General features: G+C 50.7%; 1 protein-coding gene across 6 annotated transcripts in view; it reads right to left on the reverse strand.

Moving 5' to 3' along the window:
- The window catches only part of IGDCC3 (immunoglobulin superfamily DCC subclass member 3), a 51,099-nt gene extending 23,409 nt beyond the window's left edge, over positions 1-27,690 (reverse strand). For 2 of the 6 annotated variants that reach the window (XM_008016233.3, XM_008016232.3), the window contains exons 1-2: positions 27,326-27,690; positions 24,785-25,090 (exon numbers count right to left, since the gene is read on the reverse strand). In XM_008016233.3, coding sequence (XP_008014424.1) covers positions 24,785-25,090; positions 27,326-27,428 — 409 coding nt within the window. In that variant the 5' untranslated portion in view covers positions 27,429-27,690. Of the gene's footprint in view, positions 1-19,318; positions 19,413-20,028; positions 25,091-27,325 lie in introns of those variants that run through there. The other 4 variants (XM_008016234.3, XM_008016238.3, XM_073012235.1 and 1 more) reach the window with 4 other exon arrangements.

Below are 27,690 nucleotides of genomic sequence, written 5' to 3' on the forward strand. Positions count from 1 at the left end.
AGATTAGAAGTTAGAAATATTGGTCGCTTGGCAGGGTTAAGTTGGGTAATAAGAGATCTGAAAGGATTATTTATTTATTTATTTAATTTTTTCTGGAGATGGAGTCTCGCTCTGTTGTCCAGTCTGGAGTGCAGTGGCTCGATCTTGGTTCACTGCACCCTCCACCTCCCAGATTCAAGGTGTTCTCCTGCCTCAGCCTCCTGAGTAGCTGAGACTACAGGCATCTGCCACAGCCTCCTGAGTAGCTGGGACTACAGGCACCTGCCACCACGCCTGGCTAATTTTTGTATTTTTAGTAGAGATGGGGTTTCACCATATTGGCCAGGCTGGTCTCAGAACTCCTGACCTCAGGCTGCCTCAGCCTCCCAAGTGATCCACCTGCCTCAACCTCCCAAAGTGCTGGGACTATAGGCATGAGCCACCATGTCCAGCCTGAGACTCAGCTTTTTTTTTTTTTTTTTTCTTTTGAGATGGAGTCTTGCTCTGTTGCCCAGGCTGGAGTGTGATAGCATGATCTTGGCTCACTGCAACCTCCGCCTTCCAGGTTCAAGCAATTCTCCTGCCTCAGCCTCCCGAGTAGCTGGGATTATAGGCGTGTGCCACCATGCCCAGCTAATTTTTGTATTTTTAGTAGAGATGGGGTTTAACCGTGTTGCCCAGGCTGGTGTCAAACTCCTGAGTTCAGGTGATCTGCCCGCCTCAGCCTCCCAAAATGTTGGGATTACAGGCATGAGCTATGGTGCCCGGCCAAGAGTCAGCTCTTACCTGCACTTCTGCCTGGTATGTCCTAGGCTAGGCTGTATACTTAGTGCATAATTAAAATCTCGAATTTACCAAGGTTTTCACCAAAAATAAAAGTTGCTAAGAATTAACATTATAACATGTAATTGAAACTACTAAAGAAACAATTTAACATGCAAGGTGTGTAAAGAAAGTAAAATGTGTTTTGGTGAAAGATTATAAGAAGTCATGAGAATGTGGATTTTTTTCTGCCTAAAGTATTAAAGGATTGTTTTTAGTAAGAAAAAAAATCTAAAGTTTAAACAAGGTGTGGAAGGTTCATAAAAATTAATTGTAAGATATTCTGTGTGTGAACATATTGGCTAAAGTTAAAGCCGTATTATTCAGTTTTTCCATAAATTAAACATTGGAATAGAAGCACAACAGGTATTTCTTAGAGCACTAATCTGTTCTTTCACAAAAAAATGTAAAGGGTTATAAAAGGTTTGTAAGAATCTTACTGGCCAGGCGCAGTGGCTCACGCCTGTAATCACAACACTTTGGGAGGCCAAGGCGGGCACATCATGAGGTCAGGAGATCGAGACCATCCTGGCTAAGACAGTGAAACCCCGTCTCTACTAAAAATACAAAAAATTAGCCAGGTGTGGTGGCAGGCGCCTGCAGTCCCAGCTACTCGGGAGGCCGAGGCAGGAGAATGGCATGAACCCGGGAGGCGGAGCTTGCAGTGAGCTGAGATTGCACCACTGCACTCCAGCCTGGGCGACAGAGCAAGACTCCATCTCAAAAAAAAAAGAATCTTACCTTATGGTTAAACATTAACATTGGGTAAATATGTCTATAAAGTTTTATTTAAAATTGGGTTTAATAGTACATTAATGTAAAGGTGAAATTTGGCTTATTTGGTACAAAAATCATACAGGAAGCATTGTCAAATATGAAATGGTGTTTTGCTTTCTTTGGACTATATTTACATAAATGTGTTATTGGTATAAGGTCCAAAGTTATGGGAAACTCCTATAATTGTAATATAACTTAATGTATGTTATTAATAATTATAATTGTTATGTAAAATTTTGTGTGCCACAGAAGTAACCAAATTTCCTTATCACTTGTGGCTTTAATAGTGGCTGTCCTAAAACTTTTTATCATCCAGACAATTGTTGTTTTGTTTTAATCCTCTTTAGAAGGTATTTTATAATCAACTATAAAACTCTAGCAAGTGTTCTTAAATGCAGGTTTCTAATAACTTTGGAAATTGTAACATTAGAATAGAGGAAACAACTTGCAGAACTCCCATGAAGAGCTGGAAACTTCATGAATATCAGATAGAATAGGAGTCAACTGAATTAACTGAACCAATAGAAAACTGAAGTAATTTTTAAAATTTTGCTTAAAACGTTGCTGATCCTTTGTTTCTGTTTTTCAGAGTCAAGGAAATTTTTCTTTTGAGCTATTTGCAGCTTGTAGCAATTGAGTAAAGTATACTGCTGTGAACAAAATTTGGAACATATTTGTTTCTTTCTACCTGATTTCTCCAGAATTTGGAAACTAGTTGTGAGTATTCTTAACTTATGGCAATATAATTATTTGCATATAAGAATCTGTTTTCTTTTGTAACAGGACACAGTTGGAGAAACTGATTATTTTACCAAGGCTTTGACTGGAATGATGTGCTTTCCTTTAAGGAATCAAACTTAACTTGTAGAGCCAATAAAAGCCCTTTGGGGAACTGGTCTCATACCTTGCCTACACAGTCCCTGTACAGGGTTTCTGACCTATGACAAGTAAAGAATGTCACTTTCTCACAGGTCCAGGAGCCCCAAGTTATCTTGGGACCTCAAAAAGAGAGGAATTTACCCAATTCATAGGTATTTAAGGGTACAAGCCCATGGCAGGGCTTGGCTTTAAAAAATCTCATCTAAGTTTCCTTCTATGGAAGAGAGTTCTATCAAAGCCAATTTTAAAAGATCCTATGTGAAAAATAATTATTCTTGCTGTACTTTATACAAATAATTAGACCAAGTATAATAAAGCAAATCGGTCTTACCATGATTTGTCTTTAGTAAAAATGGGAAACTGGACAGAGAAATATTATGTTTCAAGAACTATGGTACACTTGTTATTAAAGTCTAGTCTCATTAGTTGTTTTTAAGTTTATTTCTGCAATTTAGGCTAACTCTGCTTATTCCTGTGAACCAACCAGTAATCTCTGACTGCTGTTCATAAGAAATAAGAGGGATGGGTAATGTAAAAATCTGGATCAGTATTCCAATTTTGGACACATTACAATCAACTAACAACCCCATATCAGCTTGGTTCCAACAGTTGCCCAGTTAATGGAAAGCCTTCTAATTCAGTTTACTTGGAAGAACTTTACTTATTTTGCTTTTACTCTTGTGCAATATATTGTGGAATATCTTTGTAGGAATACAGGACAAGCTTACTGTTTCTTTCTTTTTTTTTTTTTTTAATACGGAGTCTTGCTCTGTCATCCAAGCTGGAGTGCAGTGGCGCAATCTTGACTCACTACAACCTCTGCCTCCCGGGTTCAAGCAATTCTCCTGCCTCAGACTCCAGTGTAGCTGGGACTACAGGTGCCCGCCATCATGCCTGGCTAATTTTTTGTATTTTTAGTAGAGATGGGGTTTCACCGTGTTAGCCAGGATGGTCTCGATCTCCTGACCTCGTGATCCACCCACCTCAGCCTCCCAAAGTGCTGGGATTACAGGCGTGAGCCACCATGCCCAGCCTCAGATGGGTAAGGCATTCTAAATCACAGGATGAGATAAAAGATCAACACAAAATATAGGTCATAAAGACTTTGCTGATGAAACAGTTTGCAGTAAAGGAGCCAGCCCAAACCCACCAAAACCAAAATGGCCATGAGAGTGACCTCTGGTTGTCCTCACTGCTACACTCCCACCAGTGCCAGGACAGTTTACAAATGCCACGGCAACATCAGGAAGTTACCCTATATAGCCTAAAAAGGGGACGAATGCGTAATCCTCCCCTTGTTTATTATATCATCAAGAAATAACCATAAAAATGGGCAACCTGTAGCCCTCAGGGCCACTCTATGGAGTAGCCATTCTTTTATTCCTCCACTTCTTTTTTATCCAAGACAGAGTTGCACTCTTGTCACCCAGGTTAGAGTGCGGTGGTGCGATCTTGGTTCACTGCAACCTCCACCTCCCAGGTTCAAGTGATTCTTCTGTCTCAGCCTCCCAAGTAGCTGGGATTACAGGCACGCACCACCACACCTGGCAAATTTTTGTATTTTGAGTAGAGACAGGGTTTTACCACATTGGCCAGGCTGGTCTCAAACTCCTGACCTCAGGCGATCTGCCCACCTCGCCCTCCCAAAGTGCTGGGATTACAGCCGTGAGCCACTGTACCTAGTCTTATTTCTTTATTTTCTTAATAAACATGCTTTCACTTTGCACTGCAGACTCACCCTGATTTTTTTCTTGAGAGAGATTGAAGAACCCTCTCTTGGGGTCTGAATCCCCAGGACCCCTGTCGTGTAACATTTCCATAAAAGGACATTCTCTTCTCATGCTATGTCACCTTGCAGACATTCACCCTTGTATTCTTTGCTTCCACTGCCCCCTCTGCCTGCAACTCTGTTGCCCCTTTCTCTACCGCTGCCCCCATCTTCCAGATCCGCCAAAGGAAGCAGAATTCATTCCTAACTCTAACATGTTGCTTGCACCTCTCCTACCCCTTTTCAGACTGTATTAGAGTCAGCTGTTCATGCGTCTATCTATCTACCCACAGAAGACCTATGAGTCCCTTAAGGGCAGGAAACAGACATATTTATCTTTCTACCTCCAGCGCCTAGAACAAATACTAGGTAAACACTAAGTCCTCATAAACTGTTCCCTGAATGCTGACTTAAAGGGGTCATATGGTCTTGAGGATCACTCCCCATCATCTTGTCTTCCGTGCAAGTCCCCAGCCTGCCACAATTCAATGGCTCTCTTCAACAAGTTATTATAATTCCTCTACTTGAGTTTCAGCTTCTTCAATGAAAAGGAAGAAGGTGAATTAGGCTAGGCCCCTGGCTCTCAAACTTGGCTGCAGATCGGAATAACCTAGGCTGTCGCCTAGCCATCGCAGATTTCTGGACCCTGCTGCTGGAGTTTGAGGTTAATTGGTGTGGTATAGTGCTCAGGAATCGGTGTGTCTACTAAAGCTCTGGAAGTGACCCTAGGATTGGGACACCCTGGCCTGGCAGGTTCTTGGGAATCTGGACCAGGGCAGAATCTCAGCCCAAGCCCCTAACCCTTGCTCCCAGCTCCGGGCAGCCTGACTCCAACGGCAGGAGGCGAGGGCAGAGTGGGCAGCGGAGTGGGGCGGGTGGGGGAGCCTGGGGAGCCCGGCCCCCGCGGGGCCCCAGTGCAGGCATTCAGCTAGCGGGCGGGGTCAGGCCCGAGCCTGGGGCCCCGAGAGCCGTGCTGGCTGGGCGGCAGGAGTAAGTGGGACCATCTGCTCCACTCCTCGGAGGTCAGCGCTTTGTGTCAGGCTCCCATCCCCCCCGCTCTTCTCCCTCCTTCCCCGCTCTGCCCTTTGACTCCGGGCCTCAAAGGAGAAAAGCACTGGAGGTCCTGATGAAAGTGGGAGCGTGATGGGGAGCGACAACAGCCGCCAGAGCCCCGGCCCGAGCGGCCCCAGGCTCCCCGGCCCAGGGCGCGGCAGGGGCTGCGGGCGAGGGCGCGAGCCGGGAGGACGCGGCGGGCCCCTTCCCGGCGGCCGGGCCCGAGGCGGGGGCCGGTTCCCACAGCCGACCGGGCCGCGCGCTGCCTTTGAAGTGGCCGCAGCTGCGCCCCGGCCCGCGGCTAATCCCCGCCGACGCGGGCGTCCCGCCCCCCCCGCATAGCAATAGTGTCCGCACTGAATGGCGCTGGCTAATTACCTCGCTCGCACCACCGCGGGTGAATGAGAGAATCCGGCATTGTGCGCGGCGAATGGAGAAAATAAGACAGCCATTGTCCTCGCACGCCAAACGAGGGTTTGATGTCGCTGGGGCGAGCGAGGCACCATTTCCCGCCACCCCCTCCCCCAGAGCCTCGGATTCCCCAGCTGGGCCCGGCCCCGGCGCACTCGGCGGCGGCGGAGGGAAACTGAGGAAGCGGTGCCTGTCTCGCCGAGGAAAGAGGCCCTTCACCTTCCGTGGAAGCTGGGCGGACACGCGCGGCCCCCGGACTCGCCCTCGTCCCTCCCTCCTGGCCCCTCACCGAGCCTTCTCCACCTGCAGATTCTCAGGGGCGCCCTAACTGGGCGCCCGGTTGTCCTTAATTCAGGAAAAACAGGCACGGCCCTGCATTCAAAGACCTAATCCCATTTCGCCTAGACACACCAAACACTTGGGGAAAGAGTGGGGAATTTACATACCTTAGTGCCCAGCTGTGTACCACCAACCTGAAAGGACTGCAGAGGTTTAGGCAATGGCTGGGAGAGATGCGGGTAGAGAAGGCAGGAGAGAAAGACTGGGAAAAGAAGCGGGAAGATGGGGCACTGTGGGGAGCCTGAACTGATGAAGGGACTAGAGGAGTCGAGAAGAGGGAAATGGTCAGAAAGGGGAGGTCTGCAAAGCAAGGCCTCAGAATTTGGATTTCATGTCCCAAGCACGGAGACCACTGTTTTGACTGAGGTGGGTCCCGAGGAGAGTGGTGGAGTTGAGGGTCAGAGCAGAATTCCAACCACATGCCCCTGGAAGCCAAGGCACCATGAGCAGTCTGGTGAGTCTGAGGTATTTCTTTTTTCACAGGTGAGGATATGAGGTGGCTCAACTTAGAAATCAATCAGAACTAAAGGAAACCACGGTGCAGATGGAGAAGACGATGGTCACACTATTTATGCATTCAAGAGATTCTTTGTGCTACATCAGTTTGCTTTTTCACCATCACCACCAAACAAAGTGGGGTTTTTTTAAAGGCGGGGGTTGGGGGGTGGGGAGTGGGTGGGGAGATTACATCCTTCAAGATCAGGAAGTGTCTTATCTTTCTGTGCTATCCCTCACAGAGTACGTGGCACAGAGGCAGGTAGGTACAGGATGGATACTCTTGGAGATTTGCTGATTTGAGATTTGAGAATGGACGTGTTTTTTTTTTTGTTTGTTTGCTTTTGTTTTTCGAGACAGAGTTTTGCTCTGTCATCCAGGCTGGAGTGCAGTGCCTGATCTCGGCTCACTGCAACTTCTGCCTCCTGGATTCAAGCGATTCCCTTGCCTCTGCCTCCTAAGTAGCTGGGATTACAGGCACGCACCACTATGCCTGGCTAATTTTTTTGTGTTTTTAGTAGAGATGCGCCAGGCTGGTCTCGAACTCCTGACCTTAGGCAATCCGCCCACCTCAGCCTCCCAAAGTGCTGGGATTACAGTTGTGAGCCACCATTCCTTGCCTGGACCTGCTTTAATACCCCTCAATTCTGCATATTCTTTTTCTGGAAGTATGGACTTCCTAATCTCTTCTGATGGGCTCTTTGACTAATTCCACCTAAAGGAGGAATGATATGCTTATGTTCCAGTGTTCTATCAGATTTATTAAATGATTAATAAATTCTTTATCTGTTAAATAATTAGTGTTGCCCAGATCAACAGAAGGCTATCGGGCTAAACCAATAGCCCTTGGTTAGCACCCCTTATTTGACACATATCACAGAGCCCTTTCTGAGGCTGCAGCATTTTCTAATGTCCATGTCACCATAATTCGATTATAAGCATTTTATAGACTGCCCATAGCCAAACCCTTGCACAGAAGCATCCATCTATCCATCCATTTATTTGAGAATAAAATGAAGAATGGACAACACTTATTGAGGGAACAAACAAGCAACAGCCAAATTGTTCCTTGCTCTGACCAACTAACTATATTTAACACTACCAAGCACTAGTGGTGACAGTGATACATGAAAAGCTTTCCAAAATTTAAGTATAACTCATTGTTTTCCTGAATTAAGGCTTAATCTAACCTTGGTCAGAACCACAGATGTGATAAAAATGTTTTTCTTTATAACTCTCCCAAATGTTCATCTTAGAGTTACATTTCTTCTACCTAAGGCTCTAGGCCCTTAAAGCCCTCTTGGTATTATAGCACCTGCAGCTGCTGAACTAATCCCCGTTAGGCCTATCTGCCTAGTTTGTCAGTTTAGAGAACTCCAAAACAAAATAAAACAAAAAGATAAAAAGCTGAGCTGCCATGGATGGGGTAGATGTGGGAGGCCTGGAACCCCAATTTGACCTCCCTTTTCCCCTCCACCTTCGGGATTCTAGGGAGAGGCTTAAAGCCCCCATTTCTAGAGAGAAGAAAGATCCAAGGAAACAATAGCTAATTAGTAGCAGATCCAAGACCTTTTTTTTTCCCCCCCCCAAGATAGGGTCTCACTTTGTCACCCAGGCTGGAGTACAGTGGTGTGATTTCAGCTCACTGCAGCCTCGACCTCCCAGGATAAAGTGATCCCCTGACCTCAGCCCCCCAGGTACCTGGGACTACAGGTACCCACCACCATGCCTGGCTAATTTTTGGCATTTTTGGTAGAGATGGAGTTTTGCCATGTTGCCCAGGTTGGTCTCTAACTCCTGGGCTCAAGTGATCTGTCTGCTTCCGCCTTCCAAAGTGCTGGGATTAGAGACATGAGCTACTGCACGGAGCCCCAAAACCATTTTAATGCTATACAGGCCACTAGCTTCATTCTGCAAGACTAAAATGGCCGTTCAAACCATAACTACAACTACATTTTTTACTATTTATCTCTATATGTATGCCTTAATGGATTGCCCAGATTTCAACAAGGGTGCCTGAATGGCCAATCCTCAGATAAATTACATTTTGAGAAATGGTACATTCAAAAAGCAAGGGAAGCCTCCAGGCCTAAATTAGAGACTCAATACTTTTAACTGAAAAAGTGCCTTTATGTTTTATTTTAATTTTTGAGACATGGTCTCTCTCTGTCACCCAGGCTGGAGTGCACTGGTTCACTGCAGCCTCAAACCCCTGGGCTCAACCGATCTTTCCACCTCAACCTTTTAAGTAACTGAAAAAGTGCTTTGATTTATTTTATCTAATTAATTAGTTTATTTTTTTTTTAGATGAAGTCTCACTCTGTCGCTGAGGCGGGAGTGCAGTGGCGCGATCTTGGCTCACTGCAACCTCTGCCTCCCTTGTTCAAACAATTCTTGTGCCTCAGCCTCCCAAGTAGCTTGTATTACAGGTGTGTACCACCATGTCTGGCTAATTTTTGTATTTTTAGTAGAGACAGGGTTTCACCATGTTGGTCAGGCTGGTCTCAAAGTCCTAACTTCAAGTGATGCACCTACCCCAAGTGCTGGGACTACAGGTGTGAGCCACTGCACCCGGCCTGAGAAAGTGCTTTTAAATGATCTCTTCCTTTCCCAAACCCAAGACCAGGAGTAACTTTAAAAATAATGCTCCATGGGTGAGTATTCTGATAGGAATATAATGAGCATAATAATGAGAGTATGTGTCTCCCCACCTCCCCATTTCCAACAGCAACTTGGGTTCACAGAATGCTTTATTGTCATTATGGTTATAACAGGAAGGCAGGCATGTCTATGCAGGGACAGGCCTTCCGAGGGGGATGCACAGGACACTGCAGGAAAGAGGCATGCTTCTTAGCGTGGGGCCTAGCCTGTGAGCTCTTCTGAGGGTAAGGCCGGTGGTCTGGAATCCTACAAGTTTCTCCAGCTTTCCTGGGAGGGTGTCCCATCCTGAGATGACTAAGTACCAGTAGCCACCTCTCCTGGGATGGCACACTGAGGTCTGAACTCACCAGGCCAAGCCCTTCCCTCTCAGTACTTAGTAGTGGCACCTGTGACAGCCTTTTCTCCATCCTCTCTCAAGCGGCCAATGGCCAGACCTTGGAAGAAGGGTGTTTCAGGGAAGATAATAGAACAGGGATATGCGGGTGCCCTTTAATACTAGAAAACACTGAAATAGGGGATTTAGTGTATAGTTAGATGCAGAGAAATGGATGAGATCCTTTCATCTTTGAGCCAAGAGCAGTCAGACATGGTCACTCTCAGCTCCTGACAGCAGGGACTCAGAAGCCTGCTGAGAAGGGCTTAGGTAAAATGCTCCTATAGGCCTTTCAGGAGTAATATCTGATTCAGCTTCATCTGCCTTCCCCCAATCCCAGCTGCTGAGTTCTGGGGATGAGTGAACCACAGCAGGTAGGAGGTGTTCCTATCCTCCCACATCATACCCACAGCTCCCCATTCTCTCACCTTCATTAGATACCAACTCCAGGCCAAGCCCTGAGGGTGCAGAGGAGCTAGCCCTTCCCCGCAATGTTTGCAGACAAGCGGAAGGGGTAAGATATATATTTGCTGTTCCAGCATGAACCCTGTCTTCTGATTCCCTCCATCTCCCGAAAAGCAGAGCTGGACATACAGCCCAATGAATCCTTCTCAAAGTGATGTGATAAAAGCAATATCACTTTATTTTAGGAAAGCCTTGATCCTCTCAACATCATACCAGCCTGCCTGTAATGATCCTGATTTTGTTATGGTTTGACTTGAGAAGCAAAAATCAGAAACAGAGGAGGGCACGAATATCAAACAGCCTCAAGGCTGAGGATCTTTCTATGTAATATCATTATGGGTGATCTGAGATAATGGAGTCAAGAATATTCTAATCCAATCTGCAAGTGGGACTAAATTAGACAGGGCTTCTCTAAGGTATGGGAGAATTGGAATACAATTTTAAGACACCTCAAAAAATGAGGATGAAGGGAATTGTTGCAGAAAGGGGAGGACACTCCATATAAGCTGGGATATAAGAGGCAAAACAAAAATAACCCAAGTAGGGGGAGGGGAAAAGAAACCAAATCTGAAGATGGCAGAAAAAGATCTGAGAAGTGTTGTTTGTTGCAAGCCAAATACTGGGTTTCAATTCTCTAAGGTCCTATTCAGCTCTGGCTCTGAAGCTAGAGCCCAAATCCCATTTGACCAATCAGCATGCTGGAAAGAGCATCTGGGCCCTTTCTTTCTTTTCTTTTTCTTTTTTTCTGAGACAGAGTCTTGCTGTGTCACTGAGGCTGGAGTACAGTGTTGCAATCTCAGCTCACTGCAACCTCTGCCTCCAAGGCTCAAGTGATTCTCCTGTCTCAGTCTCCAGAGCAGCTGGGATTACAGGAACATACCCCTATGCCTGGCTAATTTTGTGCATTTTTAGTAGAAATGGGGTTTCACTATGTTGGCCAGGCTGGTCTTGAACTCCTGACTCAAGTGATCCACCTGCCTCAGTCTCCCAAAGTGCTGAGATTACAGGCATGCGCCACAGTGCCCAGGCGACCTGGCCCATTTCAAGAATTGCCCATAAACTTTTGTCTAGCTCTAGCTCCTTGTCAGAAATCCCTGGGCTACGGGCACAGTGGCTCAAGCCTGTAATCCCAGTACTTTGGCCGAGTCAGGAGCATTGCCTGAGCCCAGGAGTTCAAGACCATCCTGGGCAACATAGTAAGGTCTAGTCTCTACTAAAAATAATAATAGTAAAAAAATAAATTAGCTAGGTGTGGTGGTGCAGGCCTGTAGTTCCAGGTACTTGGGAGGCTGAGGTGGGAGTATTGTTTGGGCCCCAGAGGTTGAGGCTGCAGCAAGCCATGGTCGTGGGGCTGCACTCCAGCCAGGATGCCAGAGCAAGACCCTGTCTAAAAAAAAGAAAAGAAAAGAATAGAAAAAAGAAAAAAGAAAGAAAATAGAAGAAACGGAAAAGAAATCCCTGGCCTACACCCCAAGTACCCCAACTCCAGCTCTCCATTGTTCCCCCTCTCAGACCCATTCCAGGCTCCCGGTTGATAAGGGTGAGTTCCCGAGTTTCCAGATGAAAATATCCCCTCCCACGCTGACCACAGCAGCCTCTAAGAGCAGTGACTGAAAGGCCCGCACACACGCACACTCATTCACATCCACAGACACACTCGGGCACCCTGTTCGGTGACTTGACAGCCGAGCAACCGTGCAGCGCGGCGCTAATTGCACAGGATTCTACCGCCGTGCTGCGGTAGGGGCGTCGCTTCTCCTGCCGCGAGGACGAGGCATGATTTTCGGTGCCTGCTGCAGGGCTGCTTCCGCGGCCGCCGCACTCTGCCCATCGCGCCCCGCCCAGGGCGGAGCCAGGCGCCCTGCGACCCGGGATCTGCGACCACATCCCGAAACTCCGCAGCCTGGGCTGCTTTGGACACGTGCGCGGGCAGAAGCCAGGAGGGCGGCGACAGAGTGGGGTTAGTAAAAGGGGGAGAATGACTAGAGCGCTATTCTCAAAACTTTCATCCTGACATTAAAAAAAAAAGAGGAGGCAAAACTCCGTGCTCCACAAAGGGAGCTGGGGGGCCTGGAGGGAGGCAGAGGAGGAAGTGGAGAGCCGTGTTCAGGATGAAAATGGGGTAGTGTCCGAGAACTTTAGAATTGGGAAGGGATTTTAGGAATCTTTTAATCTGGTCTCCCTGTGCACACCACCTTCCACCCAGGAGGAAACTAGAGGCCCAGTAAGGTGAGCGGATGGGCCCAAAGTCACACAAAGGTGAGCTGAAATTTTACATATTAAAAGCAGCTTCTGCTGGAAGTGGGAGCCAGGGAGGGTGAGAGGTAAGCATCATGGTGTGGGAGTCAAGTCCAAGCTCCTCCCATGACCTTCAGCCTATAATGGTGGGGCCAGAGGAGGTGTCCCCTCCAAGCCAGGCACCTCCTGTCTCCAGGACTCCCCTGGCTTCTCTGACCTGCTGACACAAAACCTGAACAAAGGGTGCCCCCACTGGCAGGGGGTGAGGGTGGGATGGGGGGGTGCGCAGGACTCCACACTCCAGAAATGCCTGGGCCTTACTCATCCTCTCCCCTTCAGAATGATTGATGACAGGGCGGTGCTCCCTCCCACTTTCCACAAAGACAAACTGAGGCTCAGCAGTGTTCAGGCAGGAAGCTTGAACCCAGAGCCGGTCATCAGTGCAAGACTGTCTGCATCTTGCACTGGCTCCAACAACATGAGGTGTCAGACCCCAACACGGTCCTGTTGGGGTGTACTGCAGGGTGAGAACACGTGGGGTTTTATTACCAGTGAGGTTTGGGGATAATTTTTTTTTTAGACGGAGTCTTACTCTGTCACCCAGGCTGGAGTGCAGTGACGCGATCTCAGAGTGGGGTTAGTAAAAGGGGGAGAATGCTCACTGCAACCTCCATCTCCTGGGTTCCAGCAATTCTCCTGTCTCAGCCTCCCGAGTAGCTAGGATTACAGGTGCTCGCCAAGCCACCACACCCGGATAATTTTTGTATTTTTAGTAGAGACGGGGTTTCACCATGTTGGCTGGGCTGGTCTGAACTCCTGACCTCAGGTGATCTGCCGGCCACGGCCTCCCAAAGTGCTGGGATTACAGGTGTGACCCACCACCCCCAGCTGGTTTGGGGGTAAATTCTAGGTTGTCTTTGATTTCTCCCCACAAAAGCCCACAGGTGGAAAGGGGTTAGGTTGGGAGGGAAACATAAAAGGATGCTCATGGCAGACAGGGTCACCAACGTGGGCTCATACTCCGGGAATGATGAGCCCCCAAAACCAAGGGCCTTCAGGCTAGGGATGGGAACCAGAACCCTCACCAGAAGTCAGGCTGGGGAGCGAGTGTGCAGCACTGAGCATCCAGGGCCGCCTGCTGGACCCCCAAGAGGGTGTGGTTTGGTGCTCCCTGGAAGCAGTGGTCCCCCATTCTTGGCTCTCACTCCAGAGACCCAGTGGTTGCCCGGCCCCAGGGTCTGCCCCGTGGGCATATAATTCCATGAGGCCGTAGGCTAGGCCACCTTCCCTGGGGGCTGTGGCTATTGCCCAGGCAAGGGGACAGGACAAGGACAATCAGCTGTCGCAGCTCCTCCAGGATGATTATGGCTTTTCCCTGCCGCCCACCCTCCCCACCCCCGCCTCCTGCCAGGACCCCTGGGGAGAAGGAGCCTTCTCAAGCCATTCCCGTTCCTCTCCTGTGATTTGTTCTGAATTTTCAAACAAAGAGTAATTATGACAGATGTGGAGCAATCAGCATCATTATGCGGAAACAAGAAAGGGAAAGGGAGTGAAGAGGAGGGGGAATTTGTCTTTCCTCCGCAGGAAGAAGCAACTCCCACCTCTACCTCCAGCAGCCCCAGCCACCTCCCAGCTTCCTCTTCACTCAGGAACCCATTCCCAGCCGGCTTTTGCCCGCCTCACAGGTAGAGCAAGACTTCTCTACACAGAGCCTTCTGTAACTGGGATGTCCCAGCAGCAGCTGGGCCATGGAGTATGTAACCCTGCCTGGCCCACCCAGAAGTGGCTCCCGCCTTGGCCAGGGTTCTAAGCTGTCCTCTGTTCTCTACACTCCCCTACTCTCACATTACATGCCCCCAGGTATCTGCTTTTATTTCTGAGGCATAAATACTGATAGGTTCTCCAGGGGGTTGAGCCCCTGCTAGAGACATTCAGGCCAGTGAACTTTTTGGGTCAGGCAGAACTGGGTTGAAATCCCAGCTTCCCCACTTACTGTGTACCTTCGGCCAAGTTAATTAATCATTCTGGGATTTCGTTTACTCATCTGTAAAACAAGCCTAGTAATTCCTATTAATGGATTTGTGGGAATTAAATAAGCACAGAAAGGGCCTAGAACAATGCAGCCCCATATCACTCTGACTACATTTACTGTTACTAACTAGTTCTCTACAAGAACCAGCACATAGGTAGCCCTCACACCTGCTCAGCTCGGCCTCCAGGGTGCTTTGGAAACTCAGAGACCCTCTGCAATCTGCCATGGAAGTCAGGAGCCCACATCCAAGGCTTAACAAGCCCACATCCACAAACCAGGGCAGGACGAAAGGAAAACAGAGCGGCCAAGTACAGTGGCTCACACTTGTAATCCCAACACTTTGGGAGGCTGAGGTGGGAGGATTGCTTGAGGAGTTTGAGGCCAGCCTGAAAAACGTGGTGGAACCTAATCTCTACCAAAAATACAAAAATTAGCCGGGCGTGGTATTGTGTGCCTGTAGTCCCAGCTTTTTGGGAGGCTGAGATGGGAAGACTGCTTGAGCCCAGGAAGTTGAGGCTGCACTGAGCCAAGATCGCACCTCTGAACTCCAGCCTGGGTGACAGAGTGAGACCCTGTCTCAAAAAAGAAAAGAAAAAGAAAAACAGAAACATGCACGCCAGTGTGTCCTAGGGGAGGACCATATAAGACTCCCCCTTTCTAAACCAGAGGGCAGTGAAGAGTGAGGCACTGGGGAAGGCCAGGGTTCAGAAGCCTGATAAACCAGAGACTCCCTTACCTGCCCAGGCTGGAAGACCAGCCGTGTCCTTGGGCAGGTCACTCCCCTGGGGCTTCAGTTTTCAAGTCTATAAAGTGAGAAAGTTGGACTAGATGAGCACCAAGGTTTTTCCCGGAGCTCTCATCCTACCAGGAGACCGGGAAGACCCCTAAGGACATAAGGGGGCTGGGAATTTTAGGATTCTATTGCTGCAGCCTGCGACTCAATGAAAGGGATAGAACTTGGGTCCCTCTCCTGGTGGTCTGTCCCCTCCTCTCCATTTAGGTGGTCTGGTCTCCATCTGCCCACCCCAAGTCCCTGTGGCCTCTTGATAGTACCCCCACCCTCACATTCCAATGGCCTTGGGGGCAGCAGCCAGACCAGAAAGTCCAGTTCCTGCCCATTATCACTGCCTGCATCTGCACTGCAACCTAACACCAGCATTCCAGAGAGCAGCCCAGGGCTGTCCCCACCACCCACTGTGGTCAGTGTCAGTGTCAGTGGCCAGGCTCAGAGACAGGCCGCAACCTGGGCCAGGGTTCTCAGATTCCTCTCAAGAAAGATCTGCCCCCAGAGAGCCCCTGACTTGCTGGGGACCCCATCCTTTGTCGTCCTCTTTGAACCTCATCTTCCCAGTCTCTCTCCTTAGTCTCTGCAGAGGCCTGAGCTCACCTACTTCTGCTTCTGAAACAGAAATCCCACTTTAAACACAGTAGAAGATGGTAAACACCGGAACTCTCACAACTGAAGAAAGAGGCAGGCCGGGCACAGTGGTTCACATCTGTAATCCCAACACTTTGGGAGGTCAAGGTGGGAGGATGGCTTGAGGCCAGGAATTTGGACCAGCCTTGGCAGCATAGTGAGACCCCATCTCTACAAAAAATTTTAAAAACTTGGCCAGGCGCGGTGGCTCATGCCTGTAATCCCAGCACTTTGGGAGGCCGAGGCGGGTGGACCACTTGAAGTCTGGGGTTCGAGACCAGCCTAACCAACATGGTGAAACCCCATCTCTACTAAAAATACAAAAATTAGCTGAGCGTGGTGGCACGGGCCTGTAGTCCCAGCTACTCAGGGGGCTGTGGCAGGAGACTCATTTAAACCTGGGAGGTGGAGGTTGCAGTGAGCTGAGATTGCGCCACTGCACTCCAGCCTGGGTGAAAGAGTGAGACATTGTCTCAAAAAAAAAAAAAAAAAAGAAAAGAAAATTAAAAAACTAGCTGGATGAGGTGATACATGCCTGTAGTCCCAGCTACTCAGGAGGCTGAGGTGGGAGGGTCTCTTGAGCCCAGGAGTTCAAGGCCAAGATCACTCCACTGCATTCCAGCCTGGGCAGCAGAGTGAGATCCTATCTCTAAAGAAAAAGAAAAAGAAAGAGGCAGGAAGAAGGATAGAACAATAAAGAAAGAGAAGGAGGGAGGAGGAGCTGGAGAAAGGAAGAAGGTTGGGAGGACAAGGCAGGAGAAACTAGGACTGAGGGATATGAAAGACCAATATACGAAATGTGGCCTCACAGGAAGGCAGAGGTGGCAGCAGGGGGTAAGGAGCGTCAAAGACCAAGGAGCATGGACATCAAGACCCAGAGAAGAGAGGGAGAAGGGTGGGTGGAGCCCCTGGGACACCAGCCCTCTGTGTCACATTTCCTTCCCGCCTGTGTCAGGTGAGCCAGTCCTGGTCCCCCACAGGCTTGCCTGCATTAAGCCAACCCGCCCAGCATCTCCCTGCAGTGTGGGGTCTGCCAGCAGCTCTCCCAGCTTGCCACTCTTTAGGCCTCTCTGCTCAGCCCCCAGCTTCCCACCTTCACTGGGTCCCAACATCTATTGTGAGTCCCTCCTCAGGGAGCCCCTCCTCAGAAAGCCCTCTCTTCTCCTCTCCTTACATCTGAGGGCAGCCACAGAGGCATTTCTTAAAACAGGGTGAACAAAGTTGGGGGCAGGGAGAGCAAGCTCAGAAATCAGGGAGAGGTTCTTTTGGGGGGATGGTGCAGCACAGGCCAGCAGGCTTGCCAGAGTGCAGCTAGATTTTGGGCAGCCACCCAGTGAATAAGAAAACTATGGCCCAGGCCAGGCCCGGTGGCTCACGCCTGTAATCCTCGCACTTTGGGTGGCCCAGGTGAGTGGATCGCTTGAGGACAGAAGTTCAAGACCCGCCTGGCCAACATGGTGAAACCCCATCTCTACTAAAACTACAAGAAAATTAGCCAGGTGTGGTGGTACATGCCTGTAATCTCAGTTATTAGAGAGGCTGAGGCAGGAAAATCACTTGAACCCAGGAGGCGGAGGTTGCAGTGAGCCAGGGTCACCCCACTGCACTACAGCCTGGGAGACAGAGTGAGACTTTGTCTCGAAAAGAAAAAGGAAAACCATGGCCCAGACTCCTGGAGGTGCTATGGCCACACCCAAACACCCCAAATGTAAGCCCCCCGCCACCTCCACCCAGTGCCCCTGGGCTTGCCCCACTCCTCTCTCACTTCAGCTGGCTGGGTAAGAGTCAGTCCCTTAGAAGACCTAATAAAATTATCTATTGCCTCCTCTTGCCCCAGGCGGGGTCTGTCCACTCCAGCTTTCTAGCCTGACTACTGCTCAAAGGAAGAGGGATTCCACAGGAGAGCCCTTTGAGGAAAGACGGCCCCCAACCCTAGGCCCAATGACATCCTTCAGGCACACACCTGTATGCTCAGACCCACCTGGCAACACACACACACACACACACACACACACTCACTCACTCACTACTGGTCTCTACATTCCTTGTTTGCAACCAGGCTATGGCCAGAGAAAATAAAGGTGTCATAGGTTAGTTACACAGGCAGACATTTTTGGTGGAATCACTCAGTCCAGTTTAAACAAAGACAGCAGTGAGCTGTTTGGTTTTTCATCCTGGGTGCTCTTCTGTTGCATTCTACGTTTATTGAAGGCTATGGAGAACAGCCTTCAAGCTACTGTGGAAAACTCTCTCTCTCTCACACACACACACACACACACACACACACACACACACACACACACACACACACAAAACCAGCCTGCAGGCACTCTGGAGAGAAGAGGGGAGAGGGAAAGGCAATACAAGAAGGCCAGGAGTGAAAAAGTCCTTTCTCCCTGGGGGTGGGGAGGGGGCAGAGGGTTAAGGGGGGCTGGGGGCCTGTTTCATTTGCAGGCTGCAAATGCCTCTCCTATTCACCGGCCCGCATTCCCAGCCAAGGCGCCTGGCCGCTGACAATGCCAGGAACAGGAACAGAGAAGATTTGCACATTGTGTTGAAGGGGCCAGCTGGCTGCCTGTGACAGTGGAGCCAAGGTGTGGGAACCAGAAGCATTCGACTTCCACACTCAAGTCCTGCGGGTGGGGGGGTGAGGGGAGGCCCTGCACACAGAGTAAGGGGGCCCTCCCCCTACAGCTGGGGGCCAATGAGCCTGGGGACATAGGCCTTGTCTAGCTAGAGAGTAAAGCCCAAGGCAGGAGACCCAAGACCCCAGCATGGAGGGGGTACCAAGCAATTTAGTCTCTGATTCACACCCCATCTGGTGAGGAAGAGAGAATCTCAGTTCCTCTAGAGATAAACACGCGGCAGCAGCACCCCAGGATCCTGCCCCGCGTGCATTATATTCCCCTGCCCATCCTCCCTGTTCACAAGCTTCTGTTCCTTTGAGCTGTGCTATCAATTACAAGGGGGGTGGGGTGGGGAGCAAAAGAGAAGCAGAGAGAGAAACAGAAGAGAGACAGAGAGACAGCTTTGTCCCAGAAGGCCACATGTTCATTTAGTTTTTACCAGGCTCCACAGGCAGGGGACATGAGAAATACAAAAGAAAGAAGCCCTTTAGGAGCTTAAAATCTAGTTGAGGAGACAGATGGAATATCCAGCCACAAAACAGTTACTTAACAATGCAAGCAGCCATCGCCGAGAGGGTTTAGCCTGAATGCCACAGACCACAAATGCTCCCTTCCTTAGGAAGGGGAGGAAGATATGACTGTAAGCAGGATGGTCTTTGGGGAGGGATCAGGTATGGGAAGAACCAGGCAGAAATAGACTTGGACGAGGCCCAGGGGAGGCAGGCGCATCCTGAGGATGGATGGATGAAAGGAAGCCTTCGTACCCCAGAGCAGAGGTGAGCCTGAGTCCAACTCCCCAACCTTATAATGAGAAAAGCAAGGCCCAGAGAGGGTGGGCAACTTGTCCACAGCCACACAGGACCCCTGGTGTTCAGACAACGGCTTTTCTACCACACACCTTCTCAGCGGTGTCAGAAAGGGTCGGTTTGTGCAGTGCTGACTGGCAGGTTAAAGTGTCTGAACCCCATCCATTTGCACCTACCTCTGAGCTGTGGCTGGGTACAGGTGAAGCCCTGGCATGAGGGCAGGCCTAGGTACGGGCACTCACTCATCGCTGGGGACAGCAGCTTCCTGCCCTAATGGATAGACAGATGTGTGTGTTTGAGGAGCTGCAGGGGAGACTTCCTCAGGCCTCCCTCAGTTGAGCGGCCTTTCAAGAAGGAGAAAAGAACTTGCATTCCACACACCAGGCCTGAGCAACTAACCTCCAGGTGATAGAGGCCTCCAGGGTTACCAGCCACTGCGCCAGGAACTACCACCCTCCAGGACCCACCTCCCTACACAGGGCATCCTAAATACCAGGCTGTACTCCCCAGCAGCTCCTGCCCACAGTTCTCCTAACCCCCCACTCCAACCTGGTTCCACAGACCTCCCCCCAGACCCTGCCCCCAGAACCACACACCGTGGGCCTTGTTGCTGAAAAGGGACTCTAGAATACTGGTGAAACTTCCCTCCCTATGACAAGCTAGAATGATTCAAACTTCAGAAGTAGGAACTGATGACTTATTGAGGCAGAGAGAGCAGGGGACTAGAATTGGACTGTCTCCTCTCCCCATGTCCCACTACCTCTTTCTAGGAGTCTGGGGTCACCAGGGACCTTTTTGGGAATCATATCACAACTAAAGGAGCTCAGAACTTAACATGTTTTCACCTCTGTTAGCTCCTCAAAATAATAGTTAACATTATTAGTACCTGGCTGGACCTGGCTGGACACAGTGGCTCACACCTGTAATCCCAGCACTGTGGGAGGAGGTGCGCAGATCACTTGAGGTCAGGAGTTCGAGACCAGCCTGGCCAACATGATGAAACCCTGTCTCTACTAAAAATACAAAAATTAGCCAGGCATGGTGCCAAGCACCTGTAATCCCAGCTAGTCAGGAGGTTGAAGGAGAATCGCTTGAACCCGGGAGGCAGAGGTTGCAGTGAGCTGAGATTGCACCCTGCATTGGGTGACAGAGCGAGACTCAGTCTCAAAATATATCTATATATGTATGTATATATAAAATTAGTACCTTAATAATAGGGAATGCTGCCTTTGTGCCCTGTGCTAAGCTCTTCCTGCACATTATCATAGATAATCTTCACAATATTTCTCCTTGGTATTTTTTATTATTTTGTATTATTTCCCCCCATGTTATATATTTATTTATTTAGTAGAGACACGGTCTTGCTCTGTTGCCCACGTTGGTCTCAAACTCGACTTCAAGTGATCTTCCTGCCTCAGCCTCTCAAAGTGCTGGGATTTACAGGCATGAGCCATCACATTCCCCCATTTTAAAGATGAGGAAGCCAAGGCTCAGAGAGGTGAAGTGACTTGCCCAAGATCTCACAGCTAGCAGGTGGTGGGGCCAAGGCCCAAGCCCACCAAGCCCAGGTCTGTTTGCCACCGCAACCCACACTTAAACCACTGTTGGGCCTCCCCAAGCAAGATGGCCCCAGGCTGGGAGTGAGGGTAGTCCTGGCTCTTGGAGAACCCAGCCAGGATTGAGACACCTGGGACCTCATCCTAAATTAGTGGGCAATACTGAGCACCAACAGTAATACTTAGCATTTCCTAGATGCCAAGCCCTGTGCCAGGTACTTTAGACCCATCACCTCATTTACTCCTCCAATAGCCCTGACAGACGGATGGAATGGTGCACATTGTTTTCAGATGAAGGTACAGAGTCTCAAGAGGGCTAAGTAACTCCTGCCAAGGGCACTGGCCATTGAGTGGCAGAGCTGGGGTTCAGACCCATGGAAGTCTGGCCCTGAAGCCCTTGTTCCAGAGGCTTCACTATGCTGCCTGAAGACCCCCACAGTGGAGGTTATGACGTGGGAGTGGTCTCTGCTAATCCTTTGCTACTCAGAATACGGCCTGTGGACTAGGTGTATTGGCAATACCTGGGCTCTTGTCAGTCCTTGGCCTAGATTATGAATTCAAAATCTGAATGTTATCAAGATTCCCAGGCGATTCACGGGCTCAGTAAAGTTTAGGAAGTCCTGCACTATATCACAGAGCTGAATACCCCGGTTCCCCAAGAGGCCTGAGATCAAGAATTAAGGCTAGGAAAGAGGGACAGGGATTGAGGGTGGCAGGGACTCGGGGTGGGTCCCCCATCCTCCTCCTTGTAGCTAGTCCCTCCCTTTTTGGAGTCATTCAGGCACACAGGCCTCAGGTATGAGTCAATGAACACATTCCCCAGGGTCAGCCCTTTAGAGGGATCGCAGAGGGTCTCACTGGCCAGGCCAGCTTCAGCCCACACCCTGAGGCTTGGGAGAACCCTCAGTCCTCCCAGGAAGGGGTTAAAACAAAACAAGATGCACTCTGGCTCCAATAATTCCACTCCCTGATAGATTTCCCTGGAGAACTCCCTAAATGAATCCCAGCGAGGGAGAAAGCAGGGGCCGGGAGCAGAGTCAGGCAGTTTGCTTTTGCTGGAGATTAACCTCCATGGGCAGCCAAGATTACATTTAAAGACCATGTCAGTGAAACTGCCTTTAAATGAGGAGTGCAGTGCCCGCTCCCGTTACTGAGTGCCTCCTGCGTGCCAGGCAAAGTGTGGGGTGTGCTGGTCCTCACAGCCGCCCTACCAGGCAGGATCACATGCACGTTTCACAGGCAAGGAAACTGGGATGAGGGAGCATTAACTTGTCCAGGGTCTCATCCTTAACAAGTCTCAATTTTCAGCCCCCAAACTACAAGTACATGGAGCTGCAAGGCAGAGTCTAGGGCTCCCAAGCATGAACACTCTTAGGATCTTGAGCTGTTCCATTCTAAAGGGGAAACACTTGAAACTGAAGCCCCAAAGGAATCAGCCTGTGGTGTAGCCACTCTGGCCAGGCTGTCTTTTGAGGACAGCATCTGAACCCCCTGGGATGGAAGGGCGTGCATTTCCAAACATCGGCCTCTGGCCCAGAGCTCAGATGCCCAGCAGACCCACCCACATAGACCTGAACACCCATCTACCTCCCTGGGTTAGTCTGCTGGGTGAACTGTGAGTCTGCAAGGGGTGCTTAGCATGCCCCCTCCCCACGGGCCCCTGTGGAGCAGGCAGGAGGAGCAGGGGCCTCCAGAGGCCTCCTCACACCTTTTCAGAAAGGCACCCTCCTGTGTCACACAACATCTGCAGTGCCGGCAGGCACACAGGCAGGGAGTTATTACGAAGGAGGAAACCCAGGCAGCTAATCAGCTTTGGAGGTTTCTAGGGACATCAGCCTGTGAAGTGAGAAAAGGGGACCCAGCCGCACCGTTGCTTGGCATCTGAGCATTCTCCCATGGGACCACAGCCTTGCAGGGGAGAGAGGGGCCATATCAGACTGCCGGAGCTTAGAGGCAAACCCCCTAGCTGTCTCCAGGAGCCCAAAGGATTAACCAGGCTGACCCCACCCACAGCTTAATTTCTTGTACTATATTGTTAGGAGTTTAAAGAAACCAAACATCTTGAAGGTATTACCATTTATAAAAAAGCACATTTACAATTAGCTATATATATAAGCCCCTGGGGATTTATCTCCCGGGATTCTAGGCTGGTGATACAAAGGCCTCAGCAGGGGCCATCTATATCTCAGCATTGACACAGACCAGGGAAGGTATGGGGAGCATCTCCCTGAGGAGTCTCATCTCTCCGGTCTGCAAATCTTACTGGGGTCCCCACCCTCTGTCCACGCTTCCCTTCCTCACACCCAGCCATCTGCTCAGAGGCTCACCAGCCTTCCCCTGCACTGCCGGGAGGGCCACGAGATGAGGGTGGCTGAGCCAGAAGTGATTTGGTCTCAAAGTCCAGGGCTGCCTCCCAGCGAGCTCCATATGGGGGCCTGGATCAGCCTTCCTCAGAACAAAGGGGTATCTTAAACCCAGCGAGAGGGCTCCTGCCTCAAACTGATTCATCACTCACCAGCCGTTCAGAGCAACTGTGCAAATGCCCTCAGAGCCAGGAAGAAACTTGTCAGCGATCAGACAGGAAAGAGGCGGCGTGCCACAGGAGCTAAGTGGGAGGGTGTGGGTTCAGGCTGCCCAGATGACAGTCCTGGCTCTTCTGCTACCAGAATGCCATTGAGTCCCCCTAAGGCTCAGTTTTCTCTTCTGTAAAAGGGGGATGATAATGACCTATCTTCCATTCTTCCAGGGCTGTTGTTACGACAAAATGAAGTAATTCATGTAAAGCACTTGGGCAGGTTGCCCAGCATGCAGCAAGTGCTTAAAAAGTGTTAGCTGGACCTGGGTGCAGGAGCTCACGCCTGTAATCCTAGCACTTTGGGAGGCTGAGGCGGGAGGATCACTTGAGGCCAAGAGTTCGAGACCAGCCCAGTCAACATGGCAAAATCCCATCTTTACCAAAAAACTCAAAAATTAGCCAGGCGTAATGGTGCACACCTGTAATCCCAGTTACTGGGGAAGCTGAGGCACACTAATCGCTTAAACCTGGGAGACAGGTTGCAGTGAGTCAAGATCATACCACTGCACTCTGGCCTGGGTGATAGAACAAGACTCCGTCTCAAAAAAAAAAAAAGAAAAAAGAAAAAAATGTTAACTAGAATTGTTACCAATAGTCAAAGCAGCCTCTTTAAAGGAACACCCCCTTCCAGAGGTCCAGAGATATGAGATGGAGAACATTTTCTACTTGCCAAAACTTCTGTCCTTTTTCAACCATGACCTCACTGCCCACAGCTTGCCACCTCCCTGGGATACATGGAGAATTTTGATTTATGCAACATATTCCCAGTGTGCACAGATTCAACAATAACATAATTTTTGCAGGACAGGGCAGTTAAACCACAGTCATCATTTCATCACCACAACTGACGATCAAGCAGCACAAGCAAAGCACAATTCCAGAGCTGAAACATCTTGCCTCGCCTTTTCTCTCCCCTTCAAAAACACACATTAGCACGAAGGTGAGTAGGAGTGATGTCATCACTGAGATAATTCTGAAATTATCCTACCATATTTTTTTAATGCAAACTGTTAACAAGCTCCAGAATTTCATTACTGGTATATAGAGGTCTTATCCTACCCAAGGGTTTACATTAATTTAAGCACATAATTTAAAATTGAATGTAGCCAAAATTACCGTTCAAAAATGTCTTTAATCACCCTTAAAGTATGGGAATGATTTATCTTTATACACAAGAATCAAACTCAGTGAACTGGGATGTTCAAAGTATGACAGACATATGGAAACTAAGACATGCTGACCCAAGAACTGGGTAAAGCTTTCTCCCTGACTGCCCTGTGGGTGTTTGGCTACAATCTTGCCAATTCACATTCCAGTCAGTTAAACAAGCATGTGATATAATTCCACCACCACAAATCACTGCCATGCACCTCAAAACCGACCCGTGCTGAGAAATTAGTCCTCCAGAAGGCTGCATGAGATGGGACCGCACCCCTGCCCTCGTGCCCTAGGCTGACCCTGGATCACCAGCTGGCTTCCTCAGCAAGGGAAAACAAGGGATATCCACTTACTTGCAGCCTGAATGCGAGCCTTCCGGCTGACCACCAGCCCAAAGCGGTTCTGGGCCACACACTCATAGTCACCTTCATCTGAAGGGCTGCCTCCCCGCTCCAGCCTGAAGTGATGGATCATCAAGGACCCATTGGCCAGCAAGGTGGAGTGGGTACTCTCTGGCAGCTCTACCCCATTCTTCCTCCAGGTGATTCGCACTGGAGGGGTCCCCTCCACTTTGCAGTCCAGCACTATAGGCTGCCCGGGGACGGCAACATCATCACTTGGCTCCACAGCAAATGCCAGTTCGGCAGAGTGGCCAAGACCTGCATTGGGGAAGGGGAGATGGAAGGAAATAGGGATGTTAGTGTGAAATGAGCATCCAGGAAGAACTCTACCCACACGGTTCCAAGTTCCTTGGGTCTATGCACCCCATTCCCATGTTTCTGTAATGTTAATAGGAATTCCTATTATATATAGTACTTTATGCAATAATTACAAAGTATCATCCAAGGCAGTACTTTACTTAATCATCAGACCATCTCAGAGATGGATATTATTTGTACCATTTCCTCTTTCACAGGTAAGAAAACTGAAGCCCAGAGACGTCAAGTGACTTGCCCAGGGTCTCACAGTCAGTAGCTGCAAAACTAAGACCCAAAAGCAAGACTGACTCCAATACAGCTGCTGCTACTTCAATGGTCACCCTGGGTAAGCACTGAAGCCTCACAGACCTTCAGGGTGTGACCTTAGGTAAAGTGTTCAACATGTTCTGGCTTCTCATTCCTCATCTGTTTAGATCAAGGAAGAACAATGGGGCTTGGGTCATAGGGTTCTACGACATGATGACTGACTCAAAGGCACTATGAAAAATTTAAAGTTCTAAAGAAATACAGAGGGACATAGTAACAAATCATGCTTTTTGCTGGCCAAAACCCAACAGAGGCCTGGTCCAATGCCTGGCAGGGAGCAGGGTGTGTAGTCCCAGTACCCAGGGTACAGACTAGGTTGTGGCCCCATTGCCCCTCCCCTCTGGCAGTCTGTCCTTTTGCCTTTGTCATAGGGAGAGATGAAGGTAGCAAACACCAGCTATGGTTTTCCAAAACCAAGGAAGAGGGTGCTCGTACAACCTTTACTTCCAGCCAACCTCTCTGCTCCTGCAGGAGAAGAGAAATGAGCAGAAAAAGGAGGAGGCCAAAGAATAGATGGGGCTAAGGCCGATCAGGGAATCAGAAGCCCAGGCTGGAGGGACAAGCACTCCAGTCCCAGGCATGATGCCAAGTCACCAACTTCTCCAGCAAGCAACGTACCAGACCAGTTACAACTCCACTCCAGGAGGAATGAACCCACATGGTCTGAAAGGGCAGTCACAGACCCCTCCTCACATTTCCAGATAACTAGCGATCCTGGAGCTGGCCCCTCCCCAGCAGACTAGGGCCCTCCCTGGCTGGGGGAGATGGGGAAGTGGGTGGGGAGAAAGGAGGGGCGTTGGGGTTATAGGCATTCCCCGCCCCGCGCCCCCTGCCCCCGCCCCGCGCCCCGAGCCCAGGGAGATGTAATGTTTTAAGACTTTTTAGGATCGCACTTATTCAAACCCCTGCGCATCTTCCCCATGTCATGAGTTCACCCGTCTTAGCCCCCAATCCAACCCCGGCATAGCTGTCGGGGGATAAAGTTTTTCCTTGATGCGGACGCGATCGTCTACTTCTTGGGAGAGGAGTGGAGACAGAATAGCCCAGATGAGTGTCTGTGGGGAACTTGATGTGGGAGGGGTAAGGTACTAGATTTGCACTCCCCTCCCGGAACCATTGCAGCCACTAAAGGGAAGAGCGTGGTGGTGACCAAGCTCCAGGCAGCGGAGCTGGCGGACCGCGAGAGCCAGGGGTAGGGTCTCCGCGTGTGCACGCTTCGCGGAAGGGCAGGGGCACGTGAGCATCCCCGCGGCTCGCTCGCTCTCGCTCTTGGTGGCTTCTCCTCTCCTTGGCTCACGGGCTCTGTCCCGGGTCGCTTCCTAGCCACGCGCCGCCCTCCAGGAATCTCCCTCCGCCTCTTCTCCGGCTCTCCCGCGCACTCCTCAGCCCAGTACCAGCTCCAAATGCGGGACGTGCCATCTCCGCCCAGTGCAGCCGGCAGGGTCCCGCTGTCCGCCCCCCAGACTGCTGTCCCCTGCCTCGGCTGCCTCGGGCTATATCCACGGCCGGGCACCGAGCACCCCAGCTCGTCCGCCTCGGTCGGCGCTTAGCCGTGCGGTCTCCCCTGGCTCGTTTCCCTCTGTCTCCACGCCAGCCCGCCCCGCTTGCTCCCGCTTCGCTGCACTCCTTGCCCCTCAGTCTGGGCTGCGGGTCCTGCCTCAGTCTTCTTCCGGGGGGCTCCGTCCTCAGCACGCCCCTAGGGCCCCCGACAGTCCGGCCTTGGTGCCCTCTCCCCGTCCCGATCCGCTGGGTCCTCCCGCGCGGGGTCCGCGCCGCTCTCCCCGGGTCCGCCCCTCGCGCCCGCTCCCTCCCTGCTCGCCCTTCCCCTGGCTCCGTCAGCAGCCGCCTGGGGCGGACACTTTCGCTCACCCTCGCTCGGCGCGGGCAGCAGCAGCAACAGCAGCGGCAGCAGGAGCCAGGGCCAGCGCGGGGCGGGCGGGCGGCGCGGAGACGCGGCGCGCTGCACAGCCATGGGGCTCTCGGTCCGCTCGGCTCGGCGACGCGCGGCTCCCGGGCCTCTCGCGGCTCACAGCGTCCCGCGGAGCCGGCGCCGGGGCCGGGGCTGGGGCTCCGGCCGGGGCCGAGCCCGGGCGGTGGGGGACTGGAGCCGCATGCCTGCTCAGGAGCGTGGGGGGCGCAGGGGGAGCGCCGCTTGCGCCATCTTGCACCCACCCGGGCGATCTGTCAGCCTCGCCCGGGGTGCGCGCTGCACACTCGCACCGCTCGCGGCCGCC

Source organism: Chlorocebus sabaeus, chromosome 26, assembly GCF_047675955.1.
Source record: "Chlorocebus sabaeus isolate Y175 chromosome 26, mChlSab1.0.hap1, whole genome shotgun sequence".
In the NCBI taxonomy this organism is placed as follows: domain Eukaryota; kingdom Metazoa; phylum Chordata; class Mammalia; order Primates; family Cercopithecidae; genus Chlorocebus; species Chlorocebus sabaeus.